General features: G+C 43.7%; 1 protein-coding gene across 4 annotated transcripts in view; it reads left to right on the forward strand.

Moving 5' to 3' along the window:
* The window catches only part of CAMKK2 (calcium/calmodulin dependent protein kinase kinase 2), a 360,738-nt gene that overhangs the window by 268,087 nt on the left and 73,248 nt on the right, over window positions 1-19,403 (forward strand). For all 4 annotated transcript variants that reach the window (XM_086943001.1, XM_086943002.1, XM_086943004.1 and 1 more), the window contains exon 8: window positions 309-330. In XM_086943001.1, the coding sequence (XP_086799127.1) occupies window positions 309-330 (22 nt within the window). The remainder of the gene's footprint in view (window positions 1-308; window positions 331-19,403) is intronic.

Here is a 19,403-nt window from a genome sequence, read left to right on the forward strand (position 1 = left end):
CTCATGTCGTCGCCGCTCCTCCCCTCACGCAGACGCCGCGGCCGGCGCTAGTTGCAAGGGACTACTTTTTTTAATTTATTAATATTTTAAAAAACGTTTTATTTTTATTTTTATGTAGCCTATGTCCTTCTGCTTGCCCTGAGGTTTTCTAAGATGTCTTGGGTGTGTGGATTGGCGCTGTAGTTCCCGAGTTTACCTTGCCTAAAAGTGCAAGTTCTCTCTTTATAATAGTAGTATAGATAAAATAATCTTTTTACGTGGCAATAGCTCTCTGACATTCATTTACATATTCATCTTTTCTCTTGCAGTGTTTGAACTGGTGAAAAAGGGGTAAGAGCTACCAGGACAAAATGTTTTAAAAATAAATATATGTTTGTACTTGAATGGCTAATGTAACAGTAGATAACCAGTATAGGAGTTGTTAGATGCAAATCATTCTTGCATCTTAAAACTGTTGTGATGTTCCTTCTATATGCTGCTAGTCTTAATTGTGGGTATTATAAATATTTCAATTATTTTATATTCTATATGTTATGCTCCCCCTATATGCTGCTAGCCTTAACTGTGGGTTTTACTAATATCTTAACTATTTTATATTTTATATGTTATTTTTTAAGTGTTTTTATGCATGATTTTACAGTTTTAAGTTATCGTGTTTGCTTTTATGGCATTTGCCGAAATAAAGCTTATTATGATGATGAATGTTATAACTCATGGGTGGCTAACGTAGTTCCAGGAGGTGGAATGTGCATGCCCCATTTACAAGCTAATCCACATAGGATACCTTTCGACACTGTGAATGTCAGTCATCCTTGTGTACAAAGATTGTTGTTTTCTATCAAGAAACCCACTGTCCTGTCCCACGTCTGTGCCTTAGGTGAGCTTTTGAGCATATTCAAAATGGGTGTCAAATATAAGGCCAAGAAGGTGTGGTCTATGCCAGTTTTCAGGGTAACCACATAATATAAATTTACATATGGTGAATCTTAATGAAACTCATTTATGTAGGAGTTGCTGGTTATTCTGAAAATCTAGCATTGATTGTACTTTTAAATCTACCTCAGACACTCCCATCTAAACTGACATGAATTTTGAAAATATTATTTGTAACATCTATTCTGCATATATCACTGGGTTTCCCACACCTGCCGTCTTTATCTTGTAAAACCTGTTGACGGCAAGAAAATGCAAACTCCATAAGAGAAGAGGGGACATTTGAGACTGTATTGGAATCCGCACAAAAGATTGAAGTTGTAATGTCTCTGTAAGAGAATTCCAGAGATAATAAGTTCCTTTACACAGTAGGTTCTTTGCATGCTTGCTTGACTACCAATAACAATTAACGGGACCTTTATCGAATGTGATGAGTCTGGGTAATTTAATGAAATCTGATTTTATTTTTAAAGCAGATTGAGCTGTGCTACAGAATGATTTGAACATTTTGTGCAGAACTTTGAATTGTAGACACTTGGTAGCTTTACATTTTCTCCAATATCGCCTCAGAACATACAAAATTGGATGACTGAAAATGTCCTAATGCTAAATCTACAAAACACTGAAAACCGCCTCATCCCATAGGCTGAAAAAGATTTCAGGGGGGGGGAGGGGAGTCGGAGAGGTGAAAACACAACAAAAGCCCCATTACCAAGTAAATGGTATTTTAAAGACCTGTGAAGTACTTGGTGCGGCTGCAATTAGACTGTCGCCAGCTCGCGAAGCTGTCTCAGCCCGGGCTGACACACACAGCGGGGGTGCTGAAGCCCGGTGAGCCCAATGGGTGTTGCGCGCCTGGTCTTGTCAGACACGTCCATACCAACAGGCTCTATAAGTATTTGAACCAGCCCTGGAAACAAAATATTGTTCTCGAGGAAGAGCTTGTGGTGTAAATGAGCAGGAGGTTTTGACAGCAGATAATTTCCAAATATAATTTATTGGCAACTTAGAACTTTCATAACTTTTGAGAACAATTGATTAATGATTCTGTCCCAAGTGCAATATCTCTTCCATGTCACTTGTCACCTTTAAAATAGAATGTTCTAAAGTAGCTAATTTGAAGTGACCGTTATCCTAGGGCATCTCGGAGAGGATCACTTTTGCGGCATGAAAGATCCAGCTATGATTCAGTCTTGCATCAGCGACCTTATTCCAACTATTCTTTCTTGAAACGTCAGATGATGTAGGTTACCACCTCTCTCCGTGGGGAGATATGCGGGCTTACGAATGCTGATAAAGAGATCAGAGGTTGATTCATCCAATCTTTTATTCTAGACATACAGCTCTCTACCTCAGCTTTTGTCAAACGTAAACCACATATTCCTATTGCTGTCGACCCGACTCTTGGGATCAGGCCAACAAAAGATTTCGCTTGGCTTACGGATCTACATGAAAGCTTTCCGCTGATAGCACATGGTGCTGTTACAGCAGCCTGATGTCTCAGGCAGGATTTTTCATTGTCAGAGCCAAGTTTTATCCTTTGAGTAGAGAAAAAGGAGCTTAACCTTGATGCCGCTAATGCTCAGATAGTAAGCTCTTTAAATATAATTTAAAAGTAAAAATTGAATCAAACTCATAAATCTGCTTTCTTTTCGGAAATGTATGTCAGAAAGAAACATGGTGGGGACAGCATCAGTGGTCTTTAATCCACATCAGTGAGTGGATTTGATCAAGGCATTCATTGATATTAAAAAAGGAGAACTTGCTTACAGCAAAGCAGAAACTCACTTAGACAAATGATATTTTGAGACACTTGTCCAAGAGGGAAAAGCAAAGCTTGCTTTTGCTTCTGTAGTATATCGGGTGGTGTTGGACTTGATTGGAAGTCTATAATATGTAGTAAATTAATGAAAGAAATGATTAGCAAAAGCGACCAAAATGTCACCCTGACTAAGAAAGCATATTGCGTTAGAAATGCGATCATTGGAAAAAAATGTTTTTATCGTGCTTAATTTTGAATTTCCTCCGCTTCTAAGCACTGTTACTTAATTTTTAACTTCTGGGAGGGACTGCTGAGTTGACAAGGGGTTCAAACTTTTAAGCTGCAGATCACCGCATGACTCAGCTCTGAGTATTTAGATCACTGAGCAGCGGCGGCCCGTGCAGGTAAGAGCGGTGGGGCTGGGTGGGGGGGATTTTGATGGATGATGACGAGGGAAAATTAAGTAAATAATTAATTTTCCCTCGTCATCGTCCATCAAAATCCCCCCCCCCCCCCCCCCCAACCTGGTCCCACTACCCTCAACTGCACGGGCCGCGGCTGTCACTGAGCCATCAAAATATTGGGTGATTTTGGACAAATCACTTCATCTCCCTGTTCCTTTTATGATGTTTATGTTGAGCCTGCTGACTCCATTACGTACTGCCAGCACTTACCCCATCACTTCCTGGTGCCTGTTATCGGATCTCAGCTGGAACTGACACACCACACTGGTCCAAGTGGAGCCTTTCATGCTTGCGCTTCCCCTGCTTGGGGCTGAGTCTGTGCTACATTAAACTCCTAAAATAAATAGAGGAAGGTCTTACTGAGCATTAGCTTTGCTTTGTCTCTGTAATCTGTGTACTCCACTGACATGAGTGCTGTGCAAACTGCAAATGTCTTTGGGCACATGTACGACCATTTTTAGCGGTTGTAAGTGGAGAATCGGGCCATTTATAACTGCTAAAACGCCTTTTAGCATGTGAGTCAGTCACCTATTAGAGGCTCTTAAAATAGGGTTTGCGATTCGGTATTAGGAAAAAGCGTGCCAAGGGCGTCCCTTCCTAATAGCGAGTCGCAGGAGCATGTATGAATGTTTTGTTACCGGAATGTGGGCGCAAAACATTCATATTTTACAGACTCAGTGAAGATAGTGGTTACCCATTTTCAAACCGTAAGGGGTCCCCAGAGGACCTCCTACCCTTTGTGAATGTGGGAACCAGCATTTTCTAAGAGCAGGCAGTGGTCCCATGGACCACTGCCTGCCCTTAAAAAATTAAAATGTAGCTTTTTATTTTTGAAATCCATCCTGTTTTTTTAAGGAAAACTGCTGCATTTCAATAAAAACAAGCATTGGAAATGCAATAGGTCTCGCATTAGAAAAGTTGGAGATATTGGTCTTGTAAATGACACATATTTTATTTATGTGTTGGTTTTTAAAATAGCTAAATTGATAGCTTTGTCATTTACAATGCCAATAGTTATAACTTTTGCAAATGTGACACCTATAGCATTTGTAATGCAATATGTTTTATTTACGTGACTTAGATGTATTCATATTACAAATAACAATGGCCTTTATTTTTTTTATAATTAATACTTAAATAAAAAGTTATTGTAATTTATATTGGCAATACCTTAAACTTTTGCAAATAACTTTTGCGAAGATTATGTTCAGTGTATTTTATTGTGACGAAATTTCAAGAACAGAAGTGAAATATTAACATCTTTTTGTGACATTTGTAATAAACCTTGAAACATTGAGAGAACATATTTGAACCAGTTGTTGTTGAATGGTTGCACAGACTGATGCTCTGGTGGCGCTGAGTGATGTTGTGGTGGCGACGAGTGATGCTCTGGCGTTCAGTGATGCTGTGGTAGTGCATAGTGATGTTGTAGTGCCCCTGAGTGATGCTGTGGTGGTGCTGAGTGATGCTGTGGTGGTGCTGAGTGATGCTGTGGTCATGCGATAGACAGATAGATAGAGTGAGTGTGATAGATAGAGTGAGGGTGATTGATAGAGAGAGGGAGAGCGATAGACAGAGGGAGGGCGAAAGATAGAGGGAGGGCGATAGATAGAGTAAGGGCAATAGATAGATAGAGTGAGGGTAATAGATAAATAGATAGATAGATAGATTGAGTGAGGGCAATAGAGGTGTAGAGAGAGGTAGAGAGAGGGGTATGTAGAGAGAGAGGGGTATGTAGAGAGAGAGGTGTAGAGAGAGAGAGAGTGGTGTAGAGAGAGCGGTGTAGAGAGGGGTGTAAGAGTGGTGTAGAGAGAGGCGTGTAGAGAGAGGGGTATAGAGAGAGGGGTGTAGAGAGAGGGGTGTAGAGAGGGGTGTAGATAGAGGGGTGTAAGTGTGGTGTAGAGAGAGGGGTGTAGTGAGAGAGGGGTGTAGAGAGAGAGGGGTGTAGAGAGAGAGGGGTGTAGAGAGAGAGGGGTGTAGGGAGAGGGGTGTAGAGTGAGAGGGATGTAGAGAGAGGGTTGTAGAGAGAGAGGGGGGTGTAGAGAGAGTGGGGGTGTAGAGAGAGAGAGGGGTGTAGAGTGAGATGGATATCGAGAGAGGGTTGTAGAGAGAGAGAGGGTTGTAGAGAGAGAGGGGGTGTAGAGAGAGAGGGGGGTGTAGAGTGAGAGGGGTGTAGAGAGAGGGGTGTAGAGAGAGAGAGGGGTGTAGAGAGAGAGAGGGGTGTAGAGAGAGAGAGGGGTGTAGAGAGAGAGAGGGGTGTAGAGATAGGGGTGTAGAGAGAGGGGTGTAGAGAGAGAGAGGGGTGTAGAGAGAGTGGGAGGTGTAGCGAGAGAGAGGGGTGTAGAGAGAGTGGGGGTGTAGCGAGAGAGGGGGGTGTAGCGAGAGAGAGGAGTGTAGAGAGAGTGGGGGGTGTAGCGAGAGAGAGGGGTATAGAGAGAGTGGGGGGTGTAGCGAGAGAGAGGAGTGTAGAGAGAGGGGTGTAGAGAGGGGTTGGCACCACATCCTCTCCTTGAGTTGAGAGATTTTGAATTCTGAGACTTTTGAGCATCCACACAGCAGCCCGGCAGGCCCAGTGATCGGACAAGGGGATTACCCAAACTCAGACCCTTGTTCTCCTAAGAGAATAGACCCAATGTGGTGCAGAATTCTTCTTCTGTCTTTATTAATTAGGGGTTGGAGGTAAAGCAGACTGCACGAGGTAAACAGTGAAGCTTTTACCACCATGGAAGCCCGTCCCCTCCCTCTTGTTCCGGCCTATAGACATTTGGGGTGCCTGGAGTGCTTTTATTTTGTTGTTAACACTCACCTGACAGGCCCTCCTGCAAAGCCCACAAATCTGTCAAGACAGTCAAGTGGGAGCCCTTCTCTGAGCTGCGCCCCAGATACAGGCCAGAGCCTAGCAATTAGAATCATACCACGGGCACTTTCCCATTTGTGGGTGAAATAGCATAAATCATGGGTCATAATTCGCCTCGTGGTAATCTAATTACCGCCGTGGGTATTACCGCTGCCAGCCGGGCGCTCTCATGAGGCCTTTCAAAGTAAAAAGCAAAAACTCCGGGAGTGTCTTACTGTGCACAAAGAAAAATGCTATTGATGCTGACTGACCAAAGTTTACTGTTCAAACCCAAATCCTATAACTCATTTTATTGGAACCGATTTAACATAGAAAAATGTATACACGTAACATACAAACGTATGGAAAAGAAAAATGATGTTGGGGGCAGGGAAGTGGCGGATTGCATATCATGTTGAGGGATGATTATTCACACCTCCCAGGAAGAATTAACACATGTTTAAGGACCTGGAATGAAATTTAAGATTTCGGTTTTTGCACAAGAAATAATCCCAGTTTTGCAAAGTGGAGGCAACATAGGTCTGGACTCCACATTTCTTAGCTGATAGTAAAGACGTGATTTTAGTTCTGCTAGCTGTTGAGTTCCAGCAGGTTCCTGCTGCCATGAAGAGGCTGCAATGCGCTTTGCGAGCTCGAACTTTTTTCCGCCTGAATAGTGAATGCAGTGGAGTATGTTAGCTGTGAATAATGAGATTTAAGGTATAGCCAGTAAAAGTCATTAGCTGTGCTAAATTAAACAAGCATTGCTAGCATTGTGCTGCTCTAAACATGAAGGGCGGTGTCGGAGTTTACTGCGTTTCAAATTTTGGACAGCAAAATGCCTGTTTATCTTATCCAAACTGTGCTAACATTTACCAGCATTGTTAACAACACCGTGCTGTTCAAAAGGAAAAGAATGTGCCGACGGAGTGAGGTGAACCACTGCTGTAGGGGCGGTGTGAGAGCATGGGCGAGAGCAAAAAGAAGTACGGCGGGAAAGCAAACGGTCGAGAAAGAGCCACTCGGAGCATGGAGGAGAGAATCGCACAGAAGCGACGTGATAATCTAATTACCGCCGTGAGTATTATCGCTGCCAGCCGGGCGCTCTCATGAGGCCTTTCAAAGTAAAAAGCGAAAACTCCGGGAGAGTCTTACTGTGCACAAAGAAAAATGCTATTGATGCTGACTGACCAAAGTTTACTGTTCAAACCCAAATCCTATAACTCATTTTATTGGAACCGATTTAACATGGAAAAATGTATACACGTAGCATACAAACGTATGGAAAAGAAAAACAAGAAAAGAAATTAGACAGAAATGTAGAGGGGTTGAAAATACACAGCAGGGGTGCCAGCACATGCCGAGCGCTCAATGGAGAGAGATAAAACAAAACAAGACGGAGGGCATTGCTGTGGGGAGGGGGGAGGAGAAATGCGACACGGCCGCAGCAGGGGGCGGAGCAGGGAGAGCGGCCTTTGAAGTGCACTTCAAAGGTGTGGGAGGAGTGCTGCTAAGGCAGAGCGCACTCTGGGGGAAGCTTGTGGGGCGGAGCGGGAAGAGCTGCTGGGGAACAGATGGCTGGCGATTTGATGCTGTGCACGCGCATTTTAGGTTAATGCGCTTGCGCATTGACCTAAAAGCGCACGGGCAAAGCACCAAATGGCCAGTTGGGTAAAGTCTGTTTAAGTCCCTATAGTCTCGCTCTGCTCAATGCCCATGCGCATTGAGAGGCGAGACCTAAAAATTGCTGACCTCGGCAGGCCACTATCCCTGAGATTACAGGCCATTCCCAATGAGGTTAAATTGCGACCTCCCTTATGAAGATTGATGAGACGGGTCAATTACGACCCTATAGGGAATTGCAGACAGTGTTTGAGACACTGTTGTACATTGCATTTTGCGACTTCCTAATTGCGAGTTTCAGGACAGTTGCAATTATTCAGTCGCAAAATGCTTAGGTCATACATTAGGCCCTTTCCCCCAGATTCATCATGCTCCTCTTTTGCGAGTCCTTAATAACGATATTTAAGGAATCGCTATTAAAGACTTGCAAAACGGGATGCATGTAGAAATCGCAAAATTCATAGCGATTCCTACATCTTCCTTATTTGCGATGAGCTAATTGCTAATCGCAAATAAGGAATAACTCCCCATTCATTCCTATGGGCCTAAAGGCCCATAGGAATGAATGGGAAAGACATATCAATGTGCGAATTGCTATTAGCGATTCGCATGTTGAATTTGTGATTTCAATGGTGCAGGGGTGTCCAAAGGACACCCTGTTGCACCCCTGAAATGATATTGGATGCTGGTGTTACGCACACACATGTCCCAAGGACATGTGTGTGTGTAACATGCAACGTACAAAAATGTACTTTAGTGCATTTTTCTAAGTTTCCGCTATTTACCACGAGGTTTGACTTCGCGGTAAATAGCGGCCCAAAATTGCGAATTCGCAATTTTTAAATGTTTCATGAATTAAGGAATCTCAACTAGAGATTCCTTAAATACAATTCCTTGCAAATTTGCGAATTCTATAATAGCGATTTTTGCATTTGGGATGATGAATCCCACATGCAAAAATTGGCTCGCAAAGGGCCAGATTCTTAGAATCTGGCCCTTTGCGAGCCGATTTTACGTTGATGAATCTAGCTGCTAGTTTCTTATTTGAATGGGGCACGGTGCACACATGGATCACTGATCCTATTTGCACCAGTCTATGCTCTGAACCCATAGGGTAAATACTACGTGTTGTGTTCATAGCAGTGCTAACAGTTTTCTAAATGTAATTATTGCCTATTACTATTTTGTAGGTAGGCGTGGTGAAGGCGGCCACAGTAGACCTCGTAGTGCTTTCCGCATCCTTCATGACTCTGGATAAGTCAGCAGGAGAAATGGGGTAGTCAAGCCCCACCTGCAGGTTTCTGCCCATGTGTGCACCTGCCTAGGCCGCATGATGGCCAGCAGCACAGGCAGTGCACATCCAAGCATCTTGCACCTGTGCACTGAACTATAGTGAGTTGGGGAAAAGTGCTCTGAGGATCTACTGTTGCAGATCCGTGCATAATTCTGAGCATTTAAACCAAAAACATTTGTAGCACTTTCTAAATCAGCTAGAATGGTCAAAGCTAAGTGCACGTTGTTATTGGAGTCAGTGTGGCAAAACTCTTGGAAACAGATTAAGGAAGTTTTTTTGCACAGAAATGTAAGCATAAGTTCACCTGCACACATTGTGTGTTCTTTACAATAGAAAAACTTCGAATCTCCTCCTGTGCAGGCTTGCACTGTGCAGGTCTAACTTAAACATACAGGGGCATATTTAATAAGGATTGCACCACCCTTTGCGCCATGCAATGGGGCGCAAGAGCAACGCAACTCTTAAGTTAGATATTGCGCAGCCCTGCATGGCTTGATAATCCTGGAGTAACACTACACAGTGCAAAACGCCGCATTGCATTGCATTGCTCTGCCCCACGGAGGCATTCTGTGGGTGGAGCGTGGGTGTTTACACACATCCACCCATGGATCTTGGCCCATTACTGGTAGACCTCGGATGTGCTAAAATGCTACACCTCCCAAGGCGAGGCATAACGAGGAGACGTATCTTTATTTCTCCTCGTTACTTCCTCTTTCTACATATGCCCCATTCTGCAGCACACACAGAAAGAGGAAAAAGCCTGTTTTCATGTGAAGTAGTGTGGCTCACTGGTTAGAGGCGGCAGACCCGAGAGCAGAGGACGGCCCGGGACCAGGGTTCGATTCCCGGCGCGGCAGGTTTCTGGACCAGGGTCAGCGGACTCGATAATTCTCTCGCCTCGGTGCCAACTCTGATCAGCGATCACACTCGGCAACTCTGGGCATTAGCTTGCCTCATCTTCACTAACGGCCCCACCAGACCGCCGGGGATGCCTGGTCTCACCCTGGAGATACCCATTAAGGGACCATCTCTCAGGGAAGCCAGGAAGGGTTTCGCAGCGGTCGAAGCGCCTTGGGACCCTACGGGTAAGTAGTGCACTATATAAATGCCAATACATTTACATTTACATGTGGTGAATAAATGTAACTTAGTTTATGTTTTTAGATTGTTTTCTGGCGAATGAACTCGACCGGACTTCTCACTGACCCGTGTCAGCCTCTGAAGACAGCATTGTTTTGCAAGAGGGCGCATTTGGCCTAAGTGCAAGTCACCCTGATGAAGAAGTGTTGAGATTGCAAAACCCTTATTTACAGCTCATAACTGTGTGTGTGAACTAGCTGCCTTTATCCTCATGTGCTCTGGACTCGGCTTGTGCTTGTTATGTTCCCAGCATTCTTCAGGCTGTTCCCACCTCGGCCAAAATTCCTCAACCCAGCTAAAATTAGTTGATTTAACAACAAGGACTATTAGTAAGTTACTGGTGGCGCGTGACACTGTCTTTTGTAAACCTCCACCCACGCCTCCTCGCCCCTTGTCTCCCACACGTCAGTAGCTCGCAGCCCAGCACTTTAGTGCCAGTTAAAGTGCCCAGGCCTCAAGATGAACGCCAGGCATTTCTTTGTTGGAGATCATTGATGACTTTGTTGTATGTTTCATAGTTTCCAGTGCCTGTGGGGGTGACACTCTCAAGTGTGTAAAGCTACAAGGTTTTCTCTCACCAATGTTGTGAGGGTTTTATATTGAACTATACCACCGTGAACGTTTTCAAACAGTTTAGCTTTGAAGGTAAGCTTGCAAGAAAAAAGCTCAGTTATTCAGAGAGCACAGTTAGTAAAACTCAGCACATGCATTCCAACACTGCCGAGTTTCTTGGCAGAGTGTGTTTTAAAGCAAGAAATGCTATTATTTCAGCCATCTTCTGTTTACAAAATCGTATTCACTCCAGTGCAAGGTAATAAGGAATGTACATTCCCCTGATTGCTTTCTATCTGTAGGCAGCAAACGTTTTAAAATGCAAACTTCCAGAAGTTCAGCAACTTTGCCCTGCTTCATGGGCGAAGTTTAAAACGTAATTCACCCCTGTTAAAATAAGCTGGAACACTAGAATTAGAGCCCTCCTTTGTCTTTCAGTCACCCTTCCAGGTGTGAGTATAGCTTCTCATGGCAGCTTTTATTGAACTGCATCACCGACATGCCATGTGTTTAGAATTTTCTGGATAGTAGTGGCAAAATGGCAACTGGGATTAGTGCGCTTTACGAGACCCTTATAAAATAACATATAACATGGACGCCAATTCATCGAAATGGCAGAGGTGGAAGAAGTGACATTACGCACACTTTGATTACCGATAACATCCCAAGCATGAGCCCTATCTCAGTCTTGTGCCTTCAACAGCTTCCTGTTTGCTGCTAAGGTGCCAGGGTAAAGGGAAGTTGTGGGAACTACAGAAAGTGCCCAGGAATCTCAGCCCTGTTTATTTTCTGCTTGTGCCTCGAGGGTCTCTGAACCCAGGGTTACTAAATGACAAACCATCTCAAAGTGACATCCATGTTTCTCACACTGCACTCATGCTAGTCTCATGTGGGATGTAATGACAGGGGTTGGGCTAAATGAGTGTGTGTGTGCACTGATATCAAACACATAAAAGGTGATGTGAGATTGATTGCAATAAGTCTAACTACTGCCAGTCACTCGGGTAGCATTCCAAACCATCATTCATCTGCCCACCATGCCACCTCAGCCTGGACCCAGCCACATGCAATCAGTCTTCACCCTTCTCCAATACGATGGTTGGGCCTGGATTGAAAGGCCAAGTCCTCCCTGAACCAGAACAAACATAACCCAAGACTAGTTTCACCCTGATTAGGAATTCCAGAGTGGTACATGAAACACTCAAAAGGTGGTGGGAGGAATTTTTGCTATAAGTCATCACATCACTTGGGTAGCATTCCAACCCATCGTTCTTCTACCCACATGGCACCTCAGCATAGACACAGCCATATGAAATCAGTCTTGACTCTACCCCAGTAGGAACAGTGCAGGCCAAACTGCCAGGCCATGGCAGGCCTTCCCTGAACTGGAACACAAGCAACCCAAGACCAAGCGGTTACCAGTGGTTAGAGTATTTGCAAGCATTCCTCCTGTAACCTTTGGTATGTTTGACTTATCAACACAGACACTTCATATGTGAATCTTGAAAGTGCTGCTGCACAAGCGTGGGCCCTTTTACCACTAGAATAGTCTCCATTTAACAGAATAAACTCACAACTTGTGAGAAGTTCAGATTCAAAGAGAGATACCAGATAAAAGTAATGTTCCCTGGGCAAAAATACTTATTGCACGTGTTTTATTTTCTTTGCACTTATTACAACATCTTGCTCCACAATGAATTCACAGCTAAGCCAAAGCTTCTCTATCTGGACTCCAGCAGGACTCACTGTTTCATAAACAGGAAAGGCTACTTGTGATCTGGGATGCTAACACAGTGCTGGGACCAGAGACCCTCCACATAACTTCAAATACTGCCAGAAAATACAGATACCCAGTAAAAAATGTGAAATAATGAATACCTAAAAAACAAGCCAGAAAGATTACTTAAAATAATGAATTTCTTTTTTTTTTTAGTAATTTAATATTTCAGAAAAAAATGTGTCTTGCTTGGAATGCAGATAGAGACCCAAGCTCCTCTTCCAAGCCGTAGGAGAAGAGGACATTTTGAGTTGCCGTTCCTGTCCTCCTCCCACCCGTGTCTGTATCCACGAAGGAGGGGACTTCAGTCAAGGTGGTCTGCTGCCATAGCCGAACTCACCTCTGGCAAGCAAGTGTGGATGAGGCTGTTGAGTGAAAGTTTACACCTTACACCTTATTACTTAAAATATTCAAACGTAAACATGACATAGCAAATTACTGACCTACCTCAGACCTCCTCATCAAGGCTACTGTCCCAGAAAGTGAAGCAGCTAACAAACTTAAGCAAACGGCGAAGAGACGACCCACGAGTTAATTAGCATCAATTGGGATCCGGCCAGGCAGATGTGGCCTTCTAGTCTAACATCCAGAAGCCCGGGGTTGTTGTTGGGGTAGCTTTTGACTAGATTGCATTTCTAGGTCTGGCTTGACACCTGAGATCTCTGTTGACCTGTTTTTAGGAATTCTTTAAAATATACATAGGGTGGGCATTAACGTTGCCCAGAGGAATATCTCATAGATACACTGTTCACAGAAAGCAATCATTTTTGTTGTGATTCTTTGACTGCAGCAGACGTTTTTGAACGATTTAGATGGGACTCAGAATGCAAGCCAAGCCTTTTGGATTTGCCAATGCTTGTGCCTCCACCCAATGTGTTATATCTGTGGGTCTTCTAGTTTGACCAACTTTTATTTCTGAATTATAGAAATGCCAAGCTTTTTGAGGATCACATGTGTATATGACAATAATGACTCCGTGTTTGACACCGTGTTCTTGTAGGCTGTACTTTACCTTTCCACTTGCTGTGTCAGAGCTGTCCATAAATACAGATTCATTTTACAAAGAGCTGCCCGAGCCAAACTCATACTGACAGTTTCTTAAATAGATGAACTCACGGACAGCAGATACAGTGCAATTGATTTCCTTAAATTATTGGAGATTTCAGCAGTGGGGTAATACAGGCCCACACAGCCCCCGTGCGGCCCTCAGCACAGCACTCAGGCCTGAGAGCTACGGATAAGAACCGCAGGCCGGAGAGGTAGACCTCAACTTTTGTTACACCACTGGATTCTTCTGATGTCTAGGGCCACATATAGCAAATCAAGCTAGGCCAGTTCACCTACAGGACAGCGAAATGCCCCTTAAGGCACCATTGGGTTATCAAAGACATAAATGCAGCACTTGGCTAACCATAAACCTGCTTTCGGGGTGTAATGGGATGGAAAAGAAGGCATGGCACAGGTCAATGACAGTGAACCATTCAGCATCCCACGGAATCTGGTACAGTATCACTGCAGGGTTGGGCACAATGGGACAGCAAGGTACAACAATTTGGTTTACCTTGCGCAGGTCCTGCACTACCCTGTACTTTCCGCTAGGCTTTTTAATTCCAATTATGGGTGAATTACAGGGACTGCTCATGACCTCCTGTATGATGTTAGCTTCGAGCAACCGTTTTACCTCTATTGCGACTCCAGCTTTTACTTCTGCGCTCATTTTATATGGTTTAGTTTTGGGATAAATAGCATTTGTCTTTATGGCTACTTTAACTGGGTCTACATTTGCCATTAAGCCTACATCTTTTCCAGTGAAATCCCATACTTCAGGTACCACTCTTTGCTGCAGTTCCTCGGGTAAGTCTTGAATGGACAGGGGCCTAACTTCTGAGTCAGGCCTTAACAACATTAATTTGTACAGGCCATCCTCCTCTGGTGTCTGAATTTCGACACCACTTGGGGTGCAAAAGATGGTGCAGTTCATTTTGCACAACAAGTCTCGTCCTAACAGGTTCACAGGACTGGAGTCACAGACCACGAATCTGTGCATCTCTTTGAAATTTCCTATGGAAATCTCCACTGGTTCGGTTACCGGAGTACTGATTATCTGATTTGAAACGCCCACTACTTGGATGGCTTCTCCCGAGAGGGGTAGGTTAGGAACATCTACTGTTCTCACAGTAGAACGGGTAGCACCGGTGTCCAACAGAAAGGTGACGTCTTTTCCCTCAACCTTTCCTTCAATGTATGGACCTGACTGGTCTACCGGTAAGGAGGCGCCAAGTACGCACTCCTTGTCCTCCCCTCTCAGGCCCCGTCAATCTTGATCATCACAGAGAAAGGAATCGTTTAACAAATACTGTGGAATGACTGCATTTCTTTCATTCTCCCCTTCCCATACCTCGGCCCTTTCATTCTGCTGACCCTGATTCTTATAATTCGGTCTAGGAGCGCGAGGCAATTGAGGCAGCTTTACCTGTTGTTGGTTCTTTCGGGTCCCCTCTTTCTGCACCTGTGGATTTAAACCATTTACAGGGGCATTACCAGCCTGCAAATGAGGGCACTCGTCTCTCCAATGCCCCATCTGACCGCACCCGTGGCAGGGGAACTTCTTCATAGCATCCTCCCGACTCATTTTTACCCGGGGTTTCCCTCCTCCCCCAGCATTGGGACTTTGGACAGTATTATTATTATTATTCAATTTACTTAACTGTTTTTCCTGCTGTTCAGACAATTTTACTTGTGCCCACATTACCTTCTCCTTGAGGGCTTTCTTTTTGTTTTCAATTTCGTCCTCGCAATACTTTGTATATTTTAAGACATCATCTATGAGCTTGCCCTGCCAACTGATCTTATTGTCTCGAATCCACTGGGATATTTCAGGTCTCAATCCTAACACAAATCGATAACTGAAATGAGTCATGTCTTTCATGTCCACATTATCGATTCCACTGTAAGTTTTGAACACCTGCAGTAACCTTTCATAAAAGGAATGGACACTTTCATCACGCTCTTGGGTAGTTCTATCTATTCGGGTCCAATCAGTTTCCTTTGCGGGCACCTTTTTCTTCAGGTATTGTATGACTTGTTCGTACTTCCTCATTACCTCGGGTGCGGGAGCTCCAGTTTTGTCATCTCTTGCATATTCCTCAGTGGGCCAATCAATTTCAATTTTACAATCCGTCCACAAATCTACAGGCACCACAATGTCGAAAAAACCATCCAGGTCTTTCAGAAGACACTTCTGAACTTTTATGAAGCGTTGGACCTGTCGGTACCAATCGACTGGTTTCTCCCGTAATTTTGGAAAGTCGTTAGAAAATGACACAATATCTTGTCGAGACCAAGGGACATGCACATATTTCCCTCCCGGTACCTCTCTCATGGGACACAGTTTCTCCGCTGGGCTTACCTCTTTCAGTAAGTATTCTGAGTCTTTAGGAGTAGCCCTACTATCTTCTTTCTTTTTCGCCCACCGGGTTTTCCATTTTTCTATATTTTCCCATTTTTGTAGGAGCTTCAACATTTCTTTTATCTGAATTTGTTTTCCCACCACATTCAGGTTCTCTAAGTCTTTGTCAGAAAAATCTGCTCTGTAGGGTTTCTGAAGGACTTAGGATCGACTAATATCGATTCCCATGTCAGCTGCTGTATCCGTTAATCTCTCATGGAACAGTGTAGTATTCCGGGTAAGGTTTTTGCTGATAAACAGTAACTCGTCTTCATTAAAGGTGTTTAACCTGTCTAATCCTACATTACCAGCCAATAGCTCTTCTATTTCTATCCTTAGTCTATAGATTTCTAGGGGTTTTGGTTGGGGTGTGGTCTCTTTCTCTAATTCTTTGGACCATCTGTCCAGCTCTTCTGGAGATACTACCGTGGCTTTTCTGGACCCAGAGGAGCTTTCAATCAGAACTTCCTTTGCCTTACTCTGACTTCTCTCTCTAGGCGCACTTTTCCCAGGTTCCCTTATAGGTAGGTCCATCAAGACCTCTGATTCACATTCACTTTCTTGATCATCATCTATGAGCTGTTCTTTTCTCGAAGGTGGAATACTTGGGGTGGGTGCAATTGGGGTTATTACAAGTGGTCTAGGACTGACCATTCTATCCCCATAAAGAGGAATCGCTGGACCAATTGTTACTGGGATAGTCAGGGAATCTGGATGAGGATGAATTTGGGCTATGGTCTGTATCAAGTTATCGCGCTGTCTCATTAGGGCTTCCTTTTCTCTCTCTTTCAGAGCCTTCTCTGCAGAATTGTCATGTAACACTTGGGGTACCAAGGGAGGGTAAATACTTGGGGCTGTCGGGGTAACCAACCGAGGTGGGTCTTCCTTAAAAGGACGGTAATTCGGGACCGTAGAACGAGGTCTACAAAACCCATCCCCATCGCTGGTTTTACTGTCCGTACCTGTTCCATCTGTCTCACTATCCCTCCGGCATCTAGGATATTTGGCAAACGGGTTTGGTGAACTTAATGGTTCTGCCTCCGCTACATAGGGAGGTGGGTTTTTCATCAATAAATCTTCGAGGTGCTCATCTTCCGAGTCTCCCATAGCCATTAGGTGGCGGGTTTTCTCCTTACATTTCCCTTTCTTTTCTTCAAGTACTCCCATCATGGGAAACAACCCCTCCACCATCATGTTCTGCCTCCATTGCTTCATTTTCTGCTCTTTAGACACTTTATGCAATTTGGGATCCCACCTGCCCAATTCCTTATCCATTCGGGGCCTGTCTCTTTCTGTGGCTTCAATTTCCCATTCTTCTAATGCTTCATATTGCGTTAATCTGGGTCGGGGATGTAATTCATTCATTCTGGTTCTGAGGTTAAACAGGACTCTGCCATTAAAGGAACCATAAATAGGAAATGCTAAAACTCCGTCATCTTTAGTATACTTTGCCCAATTATCTAACCACACACAGGTATGATACCCTTTATCAAACATCATGAAGGAAGCGGGAGTATCTGGCGGAGGAATGATCACACCCTCCCTTGTCCTGATGGGCTGGTCTTTCTTAAAGTAATTCTTAATTTTATCAGCAAAGGACAATTTTCTCTTAACCCCGTACATTGTTTTTGGTCTACCTCGTAGTCTCTGTTCCTTATTAAAGCCTAAGTGTTGTGGATTTGGTATGAATTCGGGATACCACATACACACCTCCAAACTATCTTCGAGCTCCTGTTGATTAATTTTGCCTGCTTTAGTGCCTCCAATGCTAGTGCGACTTCTATCTCGCAGCAGCCAATCAACGCGGAGACTACAAAATTTCTTGTCCAATGGGTGCGCGGCCTTTCGTAAGACGAGGTCTCACGCTCCGGCACTCACCCCTCCTTTACAATTTCAGCCTTGCTACACACCCGCTGTTCTGACCAATACCAGCGCGGCACGGAGTGACGTCAGTGCAGTCCTGCGACCGACTCCCTCCTTCACAAGGTAACGGAAACTTTGAATTTTTCCTAAAGTACGAACGTTTAGTTTACTGAACAACACACAACGTTCGCCGCTGTGTCGGAGTGTTCTAAATAGGTAGAAAATTTTCCTATCACTGCAAGTAAACCACTTCTGTCTACTTTTCATTCACTTAGGGTAGACTTCTTTGCCTAACCTCACACACGAGCAAAATATAGAACCTGTTATTCCCCTGACTCATCCACTTCTTTCCGGGATATATACTAAGCCAGGGTTTCTCAGCGGACTACCTTGCTTATCACTCAAGCTTCGGAGACCTAATTATTCCTCCCGAAGGTGACCCTTACTAGGTGATATCACAATGGAAGTTTCATTCAAGACTCGTTAGCTATCACTTACTCAGATACAAAAAAAAAGATCCTAATTAGCGCTTCCAGTCTTCTCCTGACCCTGCACTAATAACTCGCGACAAGCGACCTCATCAGCCAACCGGATTCTGCTCACCGTTAGCTATATACTTTCCCGGGGATTCGGACTACACGGAACAATTTACTAACACTTTGACATATAACACTTATAGCAGCAATATGACATAAATCATTTAAACAATTTATAACTTTTCAAAAAAGAACATTTGCGCAATATTTCGAAGCAATGTGATCACTTTCAAGCAATAATTAGCAGCACATTTTATTTCACGGTTTTATTTATCTACTGTCTTGTCTACCTATCTTAACTAGTCCTAACCATACTACTGCTACCAGAAAATTACTGATAGAGCGAGCGGGTCACCCAGCTCACTAGTTTACCAATTTCCACGCACTGGGCCCTGGCGTGTATATGTCAATAGAGCTTGCATGAACCGGGTGAGTTTTACACGCTACTATGAGTAATTCGGGGGTGACTCTTTACACCACTTACTATTCATGTACCTGACTTACCACAGGCACATTACTCCTGACGGATCAGGAGCTAGCAGTGGACAGGTGACAAGATTCCTAGAGTGAGTAGGAATACCCTTACACATACAGTACCTTTAATAACATTTGATGAGATATAATAACCACAGACACCTGATGAGTTTTGAAGTTTTATATAAGCCAAGTTTCAAAAGGAATATGCCAAAATGAGGCAAATATAAATCAGTACATCAATTATTAATATCAAAGCCACAATATAACTATGGATTAGGGCAAGTATCATTTAGAACTATTTTGGGAACACTGCAAAATATGAACATTCTGGGACACGTTATTCAAGATGAGTTTAACTAAGGCAGGGAATGTGAGAAGGACCTAGTATGTGTTGAAACCAAACTTATTTCCTACCCCTATGCTAATCTTTACTAATCTTAAACCAAGTACCATTCTAAAGGGAAGGGAATAAGGGAACGAACTGAATAAAACAGTTAGCACAAATCCTATAGGTAGGGAAAAAGGGAACAATACTAATAAGCAATAGCATGTAAATATCACTTTAAAGTAATGCGAAAAATATCACTGGCAAGAGAGCTTTATTAAGAAAAGAAGAAAAGAGTGATAGGAAAGACGTACACCCACGGTTTAATATTTACCTAAGTGAGAATGAGGACTAACCCTGGCCAAGAGTCAGT

Source organism: Lissotriton vulgaris, chromosome 11 (genome assembly GCF_964263255.1).
Source record: "Lissotriton vulgaris chromosome 11, aLisVul1.2, whole genome shotgun sequence".
In the NCBI taxonomy this organism is placed as follows: Eukaryota; Metazoa; Chordata; class Amphibia; order Caudata; family Salamandridae; genus Lissotriton; species Lissotriton vulgaris.